The 17,769-nt window shown below is 54.0% G+C and overlaps 1 protein-coding gene across 1 annotated transcript in view; it reads left to right on the forward strand.

The window, feature by feature from the left end:
* Positions 1-2,112: 2,112 nt before the first annotated feature.
* Patj (PATJ crumbs cell polarity complex component) overlaps positions 2,113-17,769 on the forward strand; it is a 150,568-nt gene continuing 134,911 nt past the window's right edge. Inside the window, exons 1-8 of the mRNA XM_019204676.2 lie at positions 2,113-2,494; positions 4,936-4,991; positions 5,069-5,235; positions 5,829-6,032; positions 6,987-7,126; positions 8,845-9,028; positions 11,718-11,846; positions 17,628-17,766. Coding sequence (XP_019060221.1) covers positions 4,970-4,991; positions 5,069-5,235; positions 5,829-6,032; positions 6,987-7,126; positions 8,845-9,028; positions 11,718-11,846; positions 17,628-17,766 — 985 coding nt within the window. The 5' untranslated portion in view covers positions 2,113-2,494; positions 4,936-4,969. The remainder of the gene's footprint in view (positions 2,495-4,935; positions 4,992-5,068; positions 5,236-5,828; positions 6,033-6,986; positions 7,127-8,844; positions 9,029-11,717; positions 11,847-17,627; positions 17,767-17,769) is intronic.

Consider the following 17,769-nt stretch of genomic DNA (forward strand, 5'->3'; position numbering starts at 1 on the left):
GCCGGTCCCGGCCGGCTGTGGACTTCGCCCTGCGCGGAGACAAACCGGGCCCTGCCGGGATTTTCACTTCGGGATCAGTAGGGCGCTGGAGGTGCCGGGGGGCACGCCGTGTGCACGGGTTCCGCCGGCCTTGCGGTTTTCGTGAAAAACGTGATTGTTCAAGCGCGGGAGAAATGAAGCCCTCCCGACCGGCCTCAGTAGCCACGGCCTGCAGCTTCTCGGGGAGCCGGGTGACCAGAGTGGGGAGCTGTGCGGGACTCCAACAGCAGCCCTGCTGAGAGAAAGCCGCCATCGACTTGGTGTTTCCTTTCGGGTTGCAAATGGGAAAACGTCAGCGTGTTTTCTTACAGGGAATTCACTTGAAAGCCTAGTGTTGCTGAGAAAGAGGCTCACGTTTCCCAGTCCTTACACCTGCATTTTTTCCCTCTTGAGGCCGTTCTTGCTGTGTCTCCCGGGCTGGCCTGGAGCGCATCCTCCTGCCTCAGCCTCCCCAGTGCTGATGTTACAGGGCACACTTGGCTTCACAAGCATAGTAGCTGTCTTTACACTGCACAGCCAGGCAGTCTGAGTTCACCTCCTTGTTAAACTTTAATGGAAACAAAAACACGGAAGGTGCGGAGGGAGCGGTCCAACCAGCCAGTCCCACTAAAGGGTGGGTGGCTCGGCACAAGTGCGCCTCTCCCCTTCCTTCTGAGACCACACAGCACCGCTGGGTCTTCTTGGGGGTCTTTGTGTAGATTTGGGGTCATTTTCAAAGGCCCCATTTTATGCTCTGGTGTGAATAGAGGAGCTTTAATGCCTTTGGTACCCTCCCACTTGTTTCTTTATTTTGGGGGTTGGGATCGAACCCCGCTTAGCAGCTTTGATTTCCGGCTTCCTGAGTGCCTCCTGGCAAGTGGCTCTGGGGTGTGTGATTCCCAAACCCCAGGGATAGAGTGGGGTTTCACTGTATAGTTCAGGCTGGCCTTGAAGTTGGTATGTGATGCTTCGAACTCATGGCAATCCTCCTGCCTCAGCCTCCCGAATACCTAGGAATATAGTCTTGCCTTTCTTTCTCTCTTTCTTTCCTTTCTTTCTTTTTCATTCAACAAGGTCTTGCTGGTGGTTTTGGTGCATGCCTGTAATCCTAGTCTTCTGGAACACTGAGGCAGGAGTATCACAAATTCAAACCCAGCCTGAGCAATTTAGCAATTTAACGAGACACCCCCCCCCAAAGTAAAAAAAGTATAAGCTGGGTGTGGTGGTGCATGCCTGTAATTCTAGCACTTGGGAGGCTGAGACAGGAGGGTCATTGAGAGTTCAAGGCCAGCCTGCGCTACACAGGGAGACTGTTTTACAAAACCCCAAACAAACAAAACCCAAAGTTTCTGACATAACCCAGGTTGGCCTTGAATTTGCAGTTGTCCTGCCTCTGCCTCCTGAGTGCAGAGATCAAGTGCCATACCAGTCGGGATGCTGCACTTGGCTATTACTCATTCGTCCTGGGGGCTCAGCAGGCGTCCACTGGGGTCCCACGTGGCCTCCGCTCTGGGCGCCTCACAGAGGCCTGGTGTTGAGTGGAGGGGAGCCCAGCACCAGCTGCGGAGGCCCCCTGCCCGCCCCAGGCCTGGGTGGCTCTGAAGTCTGTGGGCTGTGATGTCACCTCTGCCTGGCCAGATGCTGGCCCTAACTCACCGTCGGCCTCCCCGGTCTGCAGGGCACGGAAGTCCTGTGGCCGCCGGGGCCTTTAATTTACCTTAATTCTTTTGCTTGTTTTTTGAGGCAGGGTCTCGCTGTGTATTTCTGACTGGCCCTGATCTCACTGTGCGGCCCAGGCTGGCCTCGAACTCATGGAGATCCTCCTGCCTCAGCCTCCTGAGTGCTGGGATCACAGGCGTGCGCCACCATGCCCTACAGATTAGCCTACATTCTTGAGCTGAAGATGTTAATAAAACTTTTCAGCAAGTTTTTTTTCAACCAGAAGTTTAAATTAAGTTCCTATCGCTGCATCGGCTTTTTTTCAAGCATTCCATTAATCAGTGTTGGCTACGGACTTCAATTTTTATTTATTTTTATTTTTCCAGTACTGGGAATTGAATCCAGGACCTTGTGCTTGCCAGGCAGGTGCGGTGCCACTGAGCCAAGTGCCCCATCCGTTCATCTATTTTCTTGTGGTGCTGGGGACTGAAACCTGGGACTTCACACACACTAGGAAGATGCCCCTCTGTTGAACTCCATCCCCAAGCCGTGCCTTTAAATCATAATTCAAACAGCACTGAAATCTGTGAAGCGAAAGAGCTAATCTTCATTGCAGTTCTGTCTTTGGATTTTCCACCACTTGTGGCACTGCACTGCGGAGCCTCCGATGTTCGGCAGCCCTGGTGTGGGCTGGAACCTGGCTGCGGGAGCAGAGGGTCCTGGCGGCAGGGTCCGCACAGATCATGAGTCTCCCAGGCCTCTTCCTGACGGACTCAGGGGATCTACAGTGTGCGCTGCACTGCTCGAGCAGCTTCCGGTGGGCAATTCTCCTCCTTTCCCTGACATTTCCTGCCCTCCCACATTTGTCTACAGAAGTAGAATTCAACCTCGTGGGTTTTTTTTTTTTTTTTTTTTTTTTTTTTTTTTTTTTTTTTTTTTTTTTTTTTTTTTTTTTTTTTTTTTTTTTTTTTAATAGGAAATAGTTTGTTGATAACTTCAAGGTTTCCGTGGTGGTAATAAAGTCAGTTCAGTGGGAGAAAACAACCAAGGTGGAACCGTAGAGGCTCCTGAATCCGCAAACCCAGCGTCACTTGGAGACCCTGCCCGGAGGTTTCCCCCCTGCTCCAGGGCTGCAGAGCTGTGCGTCGCCTCCCTGGGGTGGGGACGTCCCCTCCCGAGCCAGCTGCGCCTGATAAGCATCTGCTCGGCCGCCTGGAGACCCTTCCTGGTCCTCCCCTGCCCGTGTCTGCTTGGTGCGTGTGCAGAGGCTTTGCGTGCCGAGTGTGGAAGACCTTCCCCTTCCGGAAGCCTCTTCCGTCTCCCGGTCTCCAGTTCTCTGCTTCCCCAGTTGCACAAGCGGGCGCAGTCTGTGAGCCCCGACATTCTCGACCGCTCGTAAAACCCACTGTGGACGGCCCGGCATTCTGACCCAAGGCCCGTGGCACCTGTGGGCAGCCTGTGTGCGCGCGTGTGTGCTGGGAGTGTGCCGTCCTTTGGGCCGGAGCAGTGGTTCACCCTCTCCCCAGGTCTCCGGCGCTTGCGACTTTATGTCAGGCCCGTCTTACATCTGGGCGTCGCCCGCAGTGTTTCTCTGAGAGCTACTCAGACAGCAGCTGTGGGTGAAACAGTGAGGTATATTACGTGGATCTGCTCTTAGGCTCCGCTGGTTGCCCTCGCAGAGAGGACGTCCACAGCCCACCTGCTCTCTGTGGAGGACAGGCGATGGTTTATCTTTGACAGATCAGTAAGTGTCACTGACCTCTGGCAGTAAGAGATGGCGTCTTGCTGCTCTGGTTTGCATTCCTTGCTTTAAAGACGCGGGCTGGCCTCGAACCCTCCGTTCTCCGGCCTCGGCCTCCCACGTGCTGAGGTTGCCCGTGTGTGCCTGCACCTGGCTCTGCAGAGGCCCGTGTTCCGCACCGAGCAGGCGGCGGCCACGAGTCAGGGCTCCGCGACGCCCGCCGAGGGAGGGTCGGTGGTGCAGTGCCGGCTTTCCCTGATGGTCGCTGGTGCAGGTCCTTTCGGTTGGTGCCCAGGGACCTCCTGCGCTTGAGCTGTGGGCGCCTGTTGCTTGGCCTCTTTGAGCGGATCGCGGAAGTGTCCCCTCAGCACCACTGGGGGACTAGGGAGGGGACAGGCGGGAACAGGGATGCAGAGCCGGTGTCTTAACTGTTGAATTCCCCTAAATCCAATTTCTTCACATATTTTTCTCCAGCCCAGGACCTTTTAAAAATTTTATGTTATTGGGCCAGGGATTTGGCACAGTGGTACCGCGCCTGCCTCACAAGCACAAACTTCTGAGTTTGATCCCCGGTATCAAAAACAGTCATGTTATTAAGGTAAAAAGCGCTTACAGTGATACAGCCCACTTGGAGTGTGGAGTCCTAACTGCTGGTGTGCAAACCCCGGCCTGCTCACACGTGGGACAGTTCCTCTTCCCAAGGCTCCCTCAAACCCCGGCCTGCTGTCAGGGAGGAAAACCCTTGTCCTATCCTCCTAAGTCCTCCGCTGGGCCTGTGATTAAAGGAGGAAAGAAAAGCCAGCATGGTAGTGTCTGTCTCTAGTCCCATTTGCGGGGCAGGCTGAGGCGGGAGGGTCGCTAGCATCTACGGATTCTAGACCAACCTGGGCAACATAGAAGACAAAAGGACAAAAAGAATGAAATAAAAGGAAAGTATATGCTTTTATTTAATACGCCGCTGTGTCTGGCTCGTGCTGCCTTTTGAGCCCTGTGGCTGATTCACCTACTGACCTTCACATGAATGAAACCAGGCTGCTGTATCTTTTCTTTCCTTTCGCTCTTTTTTTATTTTCAGAGACAAGGTCTTGCTGTGTAGTTCAGACTGGCCTTGAACTCACAGTGATTTTCCTGCCTCGGCCTCCAGAGTGCTGGAATTATGGGTGAGCTCCACCACCCTCAGCTTGCCTCTTGGGGCTTTTATAAATAAAGTGCTAGGAACCCTCATGCGTGGGTCTTTCGTGGACTGGTATTTCCTTTTCCCTTGGTGAGTATTTGTGAGTACGAGAGGTTTTGCTCATACCGTATGTGTACTTTTAACTCCCGAAGAAACCGGCTTGTGCCCTCGTTTAGCTGCAGGAGGAAACTGCCTCTGCGTTACCAGCTCTGCCTGGGCCTCTCCTGCTCCTCCGGGTGGGGTGCCGTGACCGTGGTATCCTCGGCTGCCTCTCCCTTTCCTGTGGAGCAGCCACGCTTTCGCACTGTGGAAATTCATCTTCGTGTTTTAAATTTCTCCTCAGGTTTCTTTGCAAGTGACTGCCGAGAAAATCCGCGATGCCCGAAAACCCCGCCACAGGTAGGCGCGGCCTGGGTCTGGTGGCGGGCGGGTGGTGGCCGGCAGGTGGCAGGCGAGACTCAGGGCTGCTCTCCCAGACGAGCTGCAGGTGCTGCGGCGGCTCCAGCGGCTCCAGGCCAAGCTGCAGGACAAGGGGGACACGTCGCAGCATGACACGCTGTCCACCCTCTGCGACACACTGCAGAGCCCGCTCTTCACGCAGATCCTCACGCTGCAGCGGTCCCTGCGGCAGCTCAAGAGCCAGGTGAGTGCTAGCGGGGCCGGCACGGCAGGAGGAACAGCATGGTGTCCACAGGCTCGCGCCTGGGGTGACGGGGCTGGGAGCTGCCCGGTTTGGATGATGCATCATAGGCCAGGCTTTGGAGGGTTTCTGTGCTTATTTAAAACTGGGCCCAGCACTGAGGAGGCTGAGGCAGGAGGATTGCTATGAGTTCGAGGCCAGCCTGGGCTGCACAGCGAGACCGTTTCAAACAAAGCAAAACAAAAAACATGTAGCCCAGTGTGGTGGCGCATGACTGGCCATGCTTAACTTCTTTCACTCCTATTTACTTCTCTCTGTCTCTCTTTCTGTGTCTCTGTCTCTCTCGCTGTCTCTGTCTCGCTGTCTGTCTGTCTCTCTTTTTCTCTCTGTCTTTTTATTTTTTAATGTTTTGAACTGGGTGAACTGTGCTGCCCAGGCTGGGCTGCAGCTCCTGGTCCCCCTGCCTCAGCCTCCCGAGTAGATGGACTACGTGTGGGCGTGTGCCCGTGTGCCGGCCTCACGTGTGTCTGCCCTGAGCCCCTCTGGTGTGCAGTGACCAACCGGTCTCCTTCCCGCTGCTCATTTCTGGTCCCCAGCTCGGCCACAGCCCCCCGGTGAGCACTGCCGACTTTGACTTCTCCCGGAAGGGCCTGCTCGTGTTCACCGACCGTACCGCTGCCCCTGGCCCTGCGCCCCGGCCCACCGATGCCCACACAGCCACCTCCGGTCCCAGCGCTTGGACCCCGCAGTCCCAGTCTGGGGGCGAAGACTTCCACACCACCGTGGAGCGGCTGGCTCAGGTGAGCGCAGCCATTGGAAGAGCTCTGATTCTCTGTCCCAGGTTAAAGAGAAAAGTGGTGGTCCTGGCCCTGAGGTGCATGTGCTTCGCCTGCTCCCGTCTGAGGTGAGGGAGACCCCACACCGCTCTCCAGCCTGTCTGCTGGAAATTGTTTGTCTTAAAGTCCCTCAAGAGAGTCGGTGTCGGGAGGGGTTTGAGGCGGATTCCAGCCCGGAATGGAGCTTCCGCCCTAAGGACAGGAGGCCTGCGGTGTGGTGGGAAAGGAGGGCCATGGGAAGGGAAGCGGGCTGGACTGGCTCACGGCTGCACAGAGCGGACCTGGTGGTTACAGGAATCGCGTGGCTTTTGGAGCCCAGTGGGGTGGTCCTCACAGTGACCCCGCTGTACTCCGGTGCCCTATTGAAGACTAAGTAAAAATGGAATTGGGGGGGCATTGATTTTGTGTTATTTACCTCACCATCTAATAAATACCTCTGAAAATGAAATTTGAGTTTGAAACTTAAAACCATCTGAACTGGTCACAGGGCATCACCTGTAATCCCAGCTGCTAGGGAGGCTGAGGCAGGGAGGTCACGAGTTTAGAACAGCCTGGACGCTTTAGCAAGACTGTGCCTCAAAATAAAATGCAATGACATATCTGCTTAAGGTGCGATGGTTAAGTATCATTTGGGATGTTTTTTCTTATTTTTGGTATTGGGGATTGAACTCGGTGCCTGAGATACATCTTTATCTCTTTTTTTTTATTCTTTATTTTGAGACAGGGACTCACTAAGTTGCCTGGGCTGGGTTACATCTTGAAATCCTCCTGCCTCGGCTTCCTAGAGTGCTGGGAAGATGAGTGCACCACCACGCCTGGATCTGATTCCTTTTTCCTTATGTTCCCTCCCCCATGGAGTGCAGTTTTCCCCAAGTGTGCTAAGTTGGTGACAGCTTTTGTCCCTCTGCCCCTCCTCAGGGCCGGCAGATCGAGTACATAGTCATCGAGCGGCCGCCCGCCGGGGGCCTGGGCTTCAGCGTGGTGGCCCTGAGGAGCCAGCAGCCCAGAGAGGTGGACGTCTTCGTGAAGGAGGTGCATCCAGGCAGCGTGGCGGACAGGTAGGCACTGTGCTCCCCTCACGATTCCGGAAACATCGTCTTCGTCATCACTGTCTTACTTGATCTCCCAACGCACACCTCACACCCATCTGATTCCCAAGGTCAGCGCCTTCCCCATCTCTTGGCCGCTCAGTGGTGCAGCCGGTGGCGAGCGCATGACGCATGGTGGGGTCTGTGGTTTCTGGTCCTCACCAGGCACGTTCAGAGCCGGAGGGTGCGCTCCCCGCGGGGCAGGGCCAGAGATGCCCCGAGATGCAGTCAGCTCGCCCCTGCTGGTCCAGGGCATCCGGAACCGGGCCTGTCTTCGGGGACACAGTCGAGTTGGGGGTGCGGGCAGTCTGGGGAGCAGCTCCGCATGACGCATGGTGGGGTCTGTGGTTTCTGGTCCTCACCAGGCACGTTCAGAGCCGGAGGGTGCGCTCCCCGCGGGGCAGGGCCAGAGATGCCCCGAGATGCAGTCAGCTCGCCCCTGCTGGTCCAGGGCATCCGGAACCGGGCCTGTCTTCGGGGACACAGTCGAGTTGGGGGTGCGGGCAGTCTGGGGAGCAGCTCTCTAGCTGTGCACATGAGGACTGTGCGTCCGTAAGGAGCCCTTCCTCCGTGAGGCCGTTGCCACGCTCCCCTCCCTTCGCTGGAGGCCCTGGACGGGTGATCGCGTGGACCTCCTCCCTCCTCCAGCCCCACACAGCCTCCTGTGAGTGCCGGGCGGGGCCTGAACCTGCGCTCCCGCAGCTCAGCCTTGTGAGTGGCAGGCAACAGGTGTGTGCCGTGCCTGGCCCGTGGCGGGATGGGGACTCGGCCACGCAGCGGGCAGGAGAGACCCAGGGTGTGGGTTTTAGGTGAAGGTTCCGGCCAGGCCAGGCGGCCGGGCTGCCCGAGAGTGCACGAGCAAGACCAGGTCCCTGTGAGATTGGCCGCTTGGAGGCCATGTCGGCGGGGAGGACAGCAGACGCCCCGTGAGGTCGAGCACTCCCTGACACCCTGTGGCCGTGCTAGTGCAGCAGGCATTTAGTTCCCCTTAGGTGCAGTCCTTTCAGCTGGGCTGGACGTTGGACACTGGTCCTAGGGAAGAGGGTGGCACAGGTTTGGAAGGTGCCGTGGGTGTGCAGGGCTCAGGCCTCCACGGACAGGGCCAGGCCGCCAGGGGCGGCCTGCAGGCTACGAGGCAGTGGCGTAGCTGGCAGAGCCCAGCAAGGAGCTCGGGACCCGGGTTCTGGCAGTGTTGTGGAAACCTGGGCAACGGCCTCGGCAGTTGGCTTTACAGTGTGAGTGTGTGTTGTACAGCATGTGCGTGTGTGTTGTACAGTGTGTGTGTGTTGTACAGTGTGAGTGTGCGTGTGTGTTGTACAATGTGAGTGTGTGTTGTACAGTGTGCGTGTGCTCGTGTGTGTTGTACAGTGTGAGTGTGTGTGTTGTACAGTGTGTGTGTGTTGTATAGTGTGTGTGTGTGTTGTACAGTGTGCGTGTGCTCGTGTGTGTTGTACAGTGTGAGTGTGTGTGCTGTACAGTGTGTGCGTGCGTGTGTTTGTTGTACAGTGTGTGTGTGCTCTTGTGTGTTGGTGCCTGCTGTGGCTGGCTGACCGCCGGCCAGGCCAAGAGAGGAGCCGAGGGCCCACAAGGACAATTGTGCCCAGGAGCCGCACCGCACAGCAGTGCCCAGCTCTGCCGAACCCCAGTGAGGCCGCATCCAACCCCACGCTCTTCTCTCCCTGCCGAAGGGGCCAGCGGCTCAAGGAGAACGACCAGATCCTGGCCATCAACCACACGGCCCTGGACCAGCGTGTGTCCCACCTGCAGGCCATCGCACTGCTGCAGCACAGCCCAGGACCATTGAACCTGGTGGTGGCCCGGGAGCCCGGCCCCGAGAGCTGCGGGCCCCCTGCTGACCCCACGCCCGTCGCAGTAAGTTGCGGGTGATGCCTGGGTGGTGGAGGTGAGTCTGCACTCAGCACTCGACTTGATCTCACCCAGCACGTTGCCAGCCCGCGTGCTGACACCATGTCTCATGGAGGGTGTCTGTCGGTTTGTTTTGAGCCAAGGTCTCACTGTGTAGTTCAGGCTGCCCTTGAGCTCACACTGATCCTCCTGCCTCAGCCTCCCAATATATTTTATTCATTTTTTGTCTTTTCAATGTCCTTCTTAAGATTATAACTATTATTACTTTTTTGTTTGTTTTTTTTGAGACAAGGTCTTGCTTTGTAGTGCAGGCTGACCTTGAAACTCACTGTGTAGCCCAGGCTGGCCTGGAAATCATGGAAATCCTCCTGCCTCAGCCTCCCTAGTGCTGAGATTACAGGTGTGCACCACCACCAGGCTTGGCTTTTTAAGATTATTATGTAACATATAGGCCACATTGACTATTAGGTATAATTTATTTGATGATGGAAAGTCTTGTGTTTCTTGATGATGTAGCCAGTTAATTAATTAAGAGGTGGTTTTTTTTTTTTTTTTTTTTTTTGGGGGGGGGTATGTAAGGATTACCTTTATTATCATGGCAGTAGAAACTGGCCTGTTTGGGGAATTTGGCTATTATCTTTCTAATTCCAAGTCCTTGGGAAGCCAGATAAACAGCTTTGTGGACACTTAGCATAAGTGATTTGATTTTTATTTGGGTTTTATCCCCCCCTTTTGGGGGGGGTTTGAGACAGGGTCTCATTATGTAGTGAGAATGATGTGGAACTCACTATGTAGCTCAGGCTGGTCTCGAACTCACAGCAATCCTTCTGGCTCAGCCTCCCGAGGATTACAGGCATGAGCCACCACACCCAGCGAGAATTTTTAATTAGAGATTTACTGTTGAATTTCTGAAATCTGGTTTCTTTCAAAGGCAGTATTTTTATAAGTTGTGATGAGCAGTTACAGCTAGGTTATTGATGGGACAGAACTGTGGTTCTTACATAAGGATGTGTGCTGCAGTTTGGAAGAGGAGTATGTCTTCTTGGGAGCCTTGCACTTGCTTTGTAACTTTTTACAGATTTGGGGTCTGCATCTTCAGAATGCAAAGAAATCTGATTTTCTTGTTACACTAAGTACTCCCTGATTTATTTACTTTCCTTCTTTGGGACGAAAGGGAAAACAGCCCATCTGGTACACAGGAAGGCCCTTCGCAGCACAGGTCAGCGGGGCCTTGCCCTGTTGGTTCTGCAGCATTTACTCAGCGCTGTTTACGTAGCAGGCAGTGTGCAGTGGGGTGTTGTTTGGTATGAAGAGCCGGCTTTCTGGGTGATGTAAGGGAACGTTGGTGCTTCCCAGGTACCGGGTATGTTCCAGTAGCAACTCGTCATGTGTTCCCAGTGCTCCCGTTACTTATGTAATGATTATTATTATTTGTGTGTGAGGTGCTGGCTATTGAACCTAGGCCTTCTCATGGCAACCTTGCCAGCCCTTTTTTCATTTTTAAAATTTTGAGACAAGGGCTCTAAGCAGCTAAGTCACAAAGGCTGGGCTTGAACTTGTGGTCCTCCTGCCTCCCGTAGTTCAGACTGGCCTCGAACCCAAAGAGATTCTCCTGCCTCGGCCTCCCAAGTGCTGGGATTACAGCATGCACCACTGCGCTGGCCCTCTGCTCACACTGAGTTGTATGTCTTGCTCCCCATCCCAGCCCCTGACATCTCTGTGACGCGCTGGGGTTCTCCTCAACTCCAATGAACACGTTAGTGGTGCTGGGCCTGGTTTTGCCTCTTGGAGCTGCAGCCAGGGTCTGATATCCAAACTGTGGTTTTCTTTCAGGAGGAATTGGAAAGTGACCCTCAGAGAGAGGCGCAGAATGAAAGTAAAATAAAAAGTTTATTTTGTCCACAGACGGTCAGTCACACACAGTAAAAGCAGTACCAGAGATCAGCCACGCACTTGGTCTAGCTCCCTCTTTTATAGGGTTTGCAGCCGTGACCTCATTCCGGTGGTATTTCACGTCATTTCACATTGCGGATGTACAAATCACGGTCACAAGACCGTAACTTTAACCCGGCGGTAGCAGTTCTGTGTAGTTAGGAGTTCACCTCTAAGATTCATCCAGCTCTCTATCCCAGCCCAGGGGGAGGGGGTGTCCCAGTCAGCCAAGCAACGTGAACAGTGGTTCTTTTCATCTTGGCCTTTGCAGCCATGAGGCTTACAAAACTTTGGGGCGGGGGCCTCGATAGGCCGCTACCTCAGGATGGGGCCGGATGTCCCGCCCTGCAGTCAGTGCCTCCGGTGTCTGTTAGTTTCGAACTAAACAAAGCAGATTTCAGCTGGCAGAGCAGAGGTCGTCCTGCGTTTTTCTAACGTTTTGTAGGTCTTGGGTATTCACAGACGTTTTCTCTACCAGTTTGGTTGTTTCAAGTTCTCTCCTGGATCACATGATCCCTAAGCATGGGGTGTCTGTTTCCATGTGTGTGCGTGTGTGTCTGTGTGTGCATGGGTGTTCCTGTGCGCTTACCTCTGTGTGTGAGCGTGTGTCTGTGTCTGTGTGCGTGTGACTGTGTATGCACGTGTCTCTGTGTGCCTCTCAGACTCCGGGTCACCACAGTGAACAGCTTGGCGGTGACCTGCATGTGCTTGGCCCAAAGCCCAGGTGCGTCTGATGCCTGCTCTCACTGGCTGTCGTCCGCAGGCCTGCTGGGGCCGCATGGAGGAGGTGGAGCTCATCAATGACGGCTCTGGACTGGGGTTCGGGATCGTCGGGGGGAAGTCGAGCGGCGTGGTGGTGAGGACAATCGTGCCCGGGGGGCTGGCAGACCGGGTGAGTGAACTTTTACAGAATAAACTTTATGACTTGAAATGCAGTTTTATAAAACGAATTACCAGGATATGTAACTTTATGACTAGAACTTAATTATAGCTTAAAAGTAAGCCCCGCGTGTGACGGTGCCTGTAAACCCAGCGATTCGGAGGCTGAGGCAGGAGGGTCACCCCGTGTTGGAGCCAGCCGTGGCCGTGTAGTAAGACCCTGCCTCAAAAAACAAACCAACAAAAGCGTTCTATTCCACAAGGGTCGGTTCCACTCTGCTTCACTTTGCACAGTTCCTAAATCACTTTCCTTTTGGATTCGTGTTGGTTTGGCCTATACAGACTGGCTTCCTGGTTCCAGCAGAGAAGCCCCACTTTTTTATTGAAAAGAACTGTTAATGAATATTCTTGTAAGTGTTAAGGAATGTCAAACACCCACATTGTTCCCCTCCAGTTTATCTTTCAAGGGCTTAAATTATAAAATTAGAAGGTACAGTGATTATAAATATTTTCCTTGAATTAAATTCCCTGGTACTATAAATCAAGTGTTACCTTTTATTGTAGTCATTGTTATGGTTTTTTTTTTTGTTTTTGTTTTGTTTTTTGTCTTTTGAGTCCAGTCTCACTTTGCAGCCCAGGCTGTCCTCAAACTCATGATCCTCCTGCCTCGGCCTCCCAGAGTACCCACCACAGCCTGGGGCCTGTTCTTTGTTCCTCCCTCCTCCTTTCTGATCAACATTGATCCAACTATTTTGGCGGTACTGGGGATTTAACCCAGGGCTTTCCAGTGAGCTACATGACAGCCCTTTTTTTTTGTTTGTTTGTTTTTTGAGACAGGGTCTCACCATGTAGTTGGGACTGATCTAGAACTCACTTGTAACCCAGGCTGGTCTCGAGCTCACAGTGATCCACCTGCCTCAGCCTCCCGAGTGCTGGGATTACAGGCGTGCGCCACCACGCCTGGCCAATGACAGCCCTTTTAAATTTTTATTTTGAGACAGGGTCTTGCTAAGTCACTGTCATACAGGCTGGGCTCAAAGTTGTGATCCTCCTGCATCAGCCTCCTGGACTGCCGGGATGCCAGGCATGCGTACCAGGCCACACCAGCTGTGCCCCTGTCCGAGGGGTGGTGCTGCTCACATTCCCATTGCCCTTCAGCGCGCCCAGTGTGTGCCAGCAGCAGTTCTCAAGCTTGGGCTGTAGGCTCTGGGTGTCTGAGAGCAAATGATTTTACAGCAGTGACACAGTGACGTCTCCGTCCCTGCCACCCCCGCACTAGTGCTGGTGACACGGAGAGGTAGACGCTGCCAGTGTCTTAGTGCAAAACACAGCCATGACACTGAAGTGTGTTTGGTCTCTGTGTTCTGTCCCCACACGTGCTCCCCATGGTAGAAAAGAAACACCGAATTCGTTTACGGCTCTGAGAAGCCTAGTAAAAGTCAGTGAACGTGGACCTTCAGTGTGTCTCTAATATTGTGTGATTTGTTTTAGTTACATCCTCATTGCTGGGACAAAATACCTGATACCCACAAGTTCAGGGAGGAAAGGCTTATTTCAGATCACGGTTGTAGAGGCTTCAGTTCATAGTTAGCTGGCTGCAGGGCAGGACAGCATGGCAGGGGTCATCACAGAGGAGGAACAGTCCATGCCAGGGTAGGCAGAAGACAGGAAGCAGCAAGCCTCCCTTTCCCTTTTTATTGATCCAGGCTACAAGCCTATTGGTTGGTGCCACCCACGCCCAGGGTGGGCCTTCTTAGTCTCCACACTCAGAACGATGCTAATCAGAACTACTAATCCAGTTATCACACCTGTGATGCAGTCACCTCCAAAAGCACTACCAGTGAGTGCTTGAGGCTTTGGGGGACATCTAGGTACCAGACAGGCCATGATAGTGGCCAAAGGGAAGGCACTGAAAAGCTCTCTTGCTGTGGACTGAAGCGCGGTGACTGTCTTGAGAAAGAACCTTTGTGAGTTGAGCTAGATCTTTTATTTGTTTCCTTTTTTTAATACAGAGCAGAGTTTTTATTATTATTATTAATTTATTTATTTTTGGTTTTTTGAGACAGGGTCTCACTATGTAGTTGAGGCTGACCTGGAACTCACTGTGTAGCCCAGGGTGGTCTTGAACTCAGAGCGATCCTCCTGCCTCAGCCTCCCAAGTGCTGGGATTACAGTTGTGCACCACCACGCCCAGCTAGCGTTTTTATTTTTGAAATAATAACTGTTAGAAAAATTATGTTGTGAAGTATTGAAAGGCAATTCCTTCAAAAATGAGTAAAATGAGCCTGTTCTGCCCAGGAAAACTATGATAATGTTAGTTGGCAATGATAAATTTAAAGCTTTTAAAAAATTAGAATTAAGAAAATTGTATTTACCATAAGCCCAAACTTCCCAATATTTGGAGATTTTTCATTGAGAGTCACCATTTTTTTTTTTTTTTGTACCGGGCATCTCAGAACCTTGCACTTGTAAGGCAGGCGGTGGAACCACTGAGCTAAATCCCCGGCTCACCAATTGATTTTTTATGATATAGGAAAAATGTCCATATGCAGAAGGTCTGAGTTGGTGTCCCCTGAATGCCAGTGTGTGCTGTGACAAGGTGACTTGTGGCTGACAGATCAAAGGTCCACGCAGTGTCTGAAGGGTTATGATGAGGTTTCGGTTTCCCCGTCACTGCTGAGCTCGGCTTCTCAGGCATGGGCAGGGCGCCAGGAGTGACTGCAGGGACATCGGAGCCTCTGCTTCCGGTCGAAGCCAGATTTCTCCCTGCTCTGTGACGGCGGCATCCTGCAACTGGGTGAACGCTGGCCCGGAGAGGAAAACCCAGCAGTGTTCTTTGAAGCCAGATGCTGAAGACATTGGCATGAATAGAAGAAAGCAGCAGCCTTCTCACTAATTGTCTTAGTTATTTTTCTCTCCTTGTTCAGACAAAATACATGGCCCCCGAAGTTAAAGGGGAAAAGGCTTATTTAGCGCACAACCACTCAGCTCAGTTTGTAGAGGTTTCAGCCTATAGCTGGCTGGCTGTAAGACAGCAGCAGGGACCTCAGCAGCCTCTCCCTGCCCTTTTACCCCGTGTGGACGGCTTTGGGCAGACAGCATTCACGCCCAAGTCCAAGTCCAAGTCTCCTCTGAGGTTTAAGGCAAACTCTCAGCAGCAAGCCTCTGTGTAAATGAAAAGAAAGTTCAACACTTTTAACATTTAATGGCACAAGATAAAAGTTACAAACAGGGATATAAAGTTATGGGCCCAGAGCAAGGCTGACTTATGGAAGTATTTGTACTTTTTTTTTCATTTTTTGAAGAAGAAAAAATAAAGATTTCTTTATTTCTTTTTGTAGTTCAGCCCTGATTCACTGTAGGTTTCAAGAAAATCCTTAAAATATTTTTTGAGATAGGATCTTACTATATTGTCCAGGCTGGCCTCAAATTCCGGGGCTGAAAGGATCTTCCTGCCTCAGCCTTCCAAGTGGTAGGACCACAGGCTTGTACCACTGAGCCCAGCGCAAACATTTGTTTTTCAATTGAAAGTATCATTCACAATGTGTCACAGAACTTAAAATACAAAGTAACATTTCAGCCCAAATGCTGCTAACTTGCATAGCTGTTTCCACTCTCCCCGGCCCACCACCTGAAGCCCTGCAGGTTTCCCAGCTGGGTTAGGAAGTGGTTGTGGACCAGGAACCGGCTGGACAGAGTGAGCTGTCACCGCGGCTTCTTTCCGTCAATCTCATGACTATTTTTGCACTCACGAAGGCCTCAGAACACCTGCTCTCCTGCCAGAGGAGATGCTCAACTTTCAGTGACAGATGCAAATTATCCGCGCCACTTCAAATCAAGGGTTGAGGTAAAATCAGAAGAAAATGGAGCCGCTGAGCCCTCGTGCCAGCCGCAGGCCAGGTGCCCGGCACAGATGTACCTGTGGGCTGTCTGCCGACCCGGCTGGTGTCCAGCATGGACCTCCGCAGCGCGTCCTCGTTCCCAGTGAGAGCAGAACCCTCTCCCGCCCCAGCTCCCTCCCCTCCAGTTGGGGTACAGTGAATCCGCGCCTCCTCCTGGTGGGCAGCGAGGGCCCAGCGCTCCTGCAGCACCCACAGCAGGGCACAGCGTGCAGCCTGGCCCGGGCCTCAGAGTGGGCACTTCCAGCCTTAATCCTCCTCCTCAGAGCCTCACCGGGGGCAGGGGACGTGGCTCCATGGGGCCGTGCCTGCCTGGCAAGCACAAGGTTCTGAGTTCGATCCCTGGTCCAGGAAAAACATTTTCCACCTGTAGTTTACGGACCCCATGGGGCAGGGCGCCAGGCAGGACAGGCGTTAGCAGTGTGGGCCCAGATTAGCTCGGCCGTTCCGGGCCCGGCTTCCTTCTCAAGCTGTCCTCTCCCAGTTGCAAGGTGTCTGCTTTCCCCTTCCTTTCTCCCCTCTCCCCTTCCTTTCCTTCTTCCCTGTTGTCTTCCTCCTCCTTGCCTTTGTGCTGGGGCTCGAACCCAGGGCCCCCTGCCTGCAGGCACTGAGCTGCACCCTCTGCCCCACAAAGTACTGTGTCTGCTCTTCATCTTCATTTTGTTCAGACTTTTCTACAGCTGCAGGCCACGTCTCGTGTGCGGGAACCGGGTGGGTTGGTGCCCGCCCTGGTGTGGGAGAGCGGCCTGTTCCGTTGCTGCCGCCCGGGGCGCCCCGGCAGGAGGCCATGCCAGAGCGGGGCGCGGACGGGGCCTTCCAAAGCTGTCTTCTCTGCGCAGGGTGGTGCAGGGAAGTGGCTTTTCGCCTGTCAGGTCGCACAGGTGTGACTTTTTGAAAACCAGCTACGTTGACATTTTGACATCTTCAGGATGCTGTAATGAATTAAAGAGAAGTCAAAATTTCTGATGGGATAAACTTCATAAAAATGCAGAAGGTTCAACTGTTTCAAAAATTCCACCAAAGGAAGCAGAAACGACCGATGCTCGGGACAGACACATTGGGAAGAATGATGTCGTACCCTTACGTTGGAGGGACGTGTGCGTTTAAGGGCAGACACCGCGTCCCGCGCAGCTGAGGCAGCACGATAGCCCGTGCCCACCCTGCCCTCCTCGCTGGCCTGGGACGGGAGCGCGTCCACCCTCTGAGCCCAGAGCGAGGGTCGCACCCCTGCCGTGAGCCAGCGTTGAGCAGCCCGGTCCCCAGCCCTGTCTTCTGTGTCTGGAGACGGAGGTCTCCCTAGTAGTTCAGGCTGGCCTCATGCTCAGCAGGCGGCCTGCCTCAGCCTCCCCTGTCTTCATTATCTTTGCCAGTTACTCGGGTATATCCTGGGCCCCCTTTCCACACCCAGACAGAAGCTGTCAGCAGACCCTGTTGACACCTCTGAAGACACGTGTGGAGTCCGCCTCCTGTCCCATCTGCCGCCCTGGTCCTCGTGCTGTCACCCCTTTCTGGATTCTCCCCAAGTGTGGCTGGCGCCTGGCTGGGCCGACTCCTCCCCGCTGTTGCCCTCAGCCCTGCCCTGCGCGTCCTGTCATCCTGCCGCCCGCTCCCCGGCTCCTACCCTTGGTGGCCGTGCGGCGTTACCCAAGCCTCTGCCCTCCCCTCCCGAGTCCAGGCTCCTGCCCGGGGTCGCAGGCCGTTGACGCTCAGCCCACCAGGCAGGAGTCGAGCACTCGGTGCCCACCCTAGCCAGGTCTCGCCCTGACTCACCGCGACCGTCTCCGCCTCGCGCCTTCTCAGCTTCCCCGGGGCCCTGGTCTCAGCCCTGGCAGTGACGAGCTGGTGGACGGGAAGTGAGCCTCGGCCCTGAGGAAGCTCTGTTCCCTTGGTTGAAGGATGGACGGCTGCAGACCGGGGACCACATCCTGACGATTGGTGACACCAACGTGCAAGGCATGACCAGCGAGCAGGTGGCCCAGGTGCTGAGGACCTGTGGGAGCGCGGTCCGGATGCGGGTGGCCCGAGAGCCGGCCGGCG

This window comes from Fukomys damarensis, unplaced genomic scaffold (genome assembly GCF_012274545.1).
Source record: "Fukomys damarensis isolate Sample0158 unplaced genomic scaffold, DMR_v1.0_HiC HiC_scaffold_33, whole genome shotgun sequence".
NCBI classification, from domain to species: domain Eukaryota; kingdom Metazoa; phylum Chordata; class Mammalia; order Rodentia; family Bathyergidae; genus Fukomys; species Fukomys damarensis.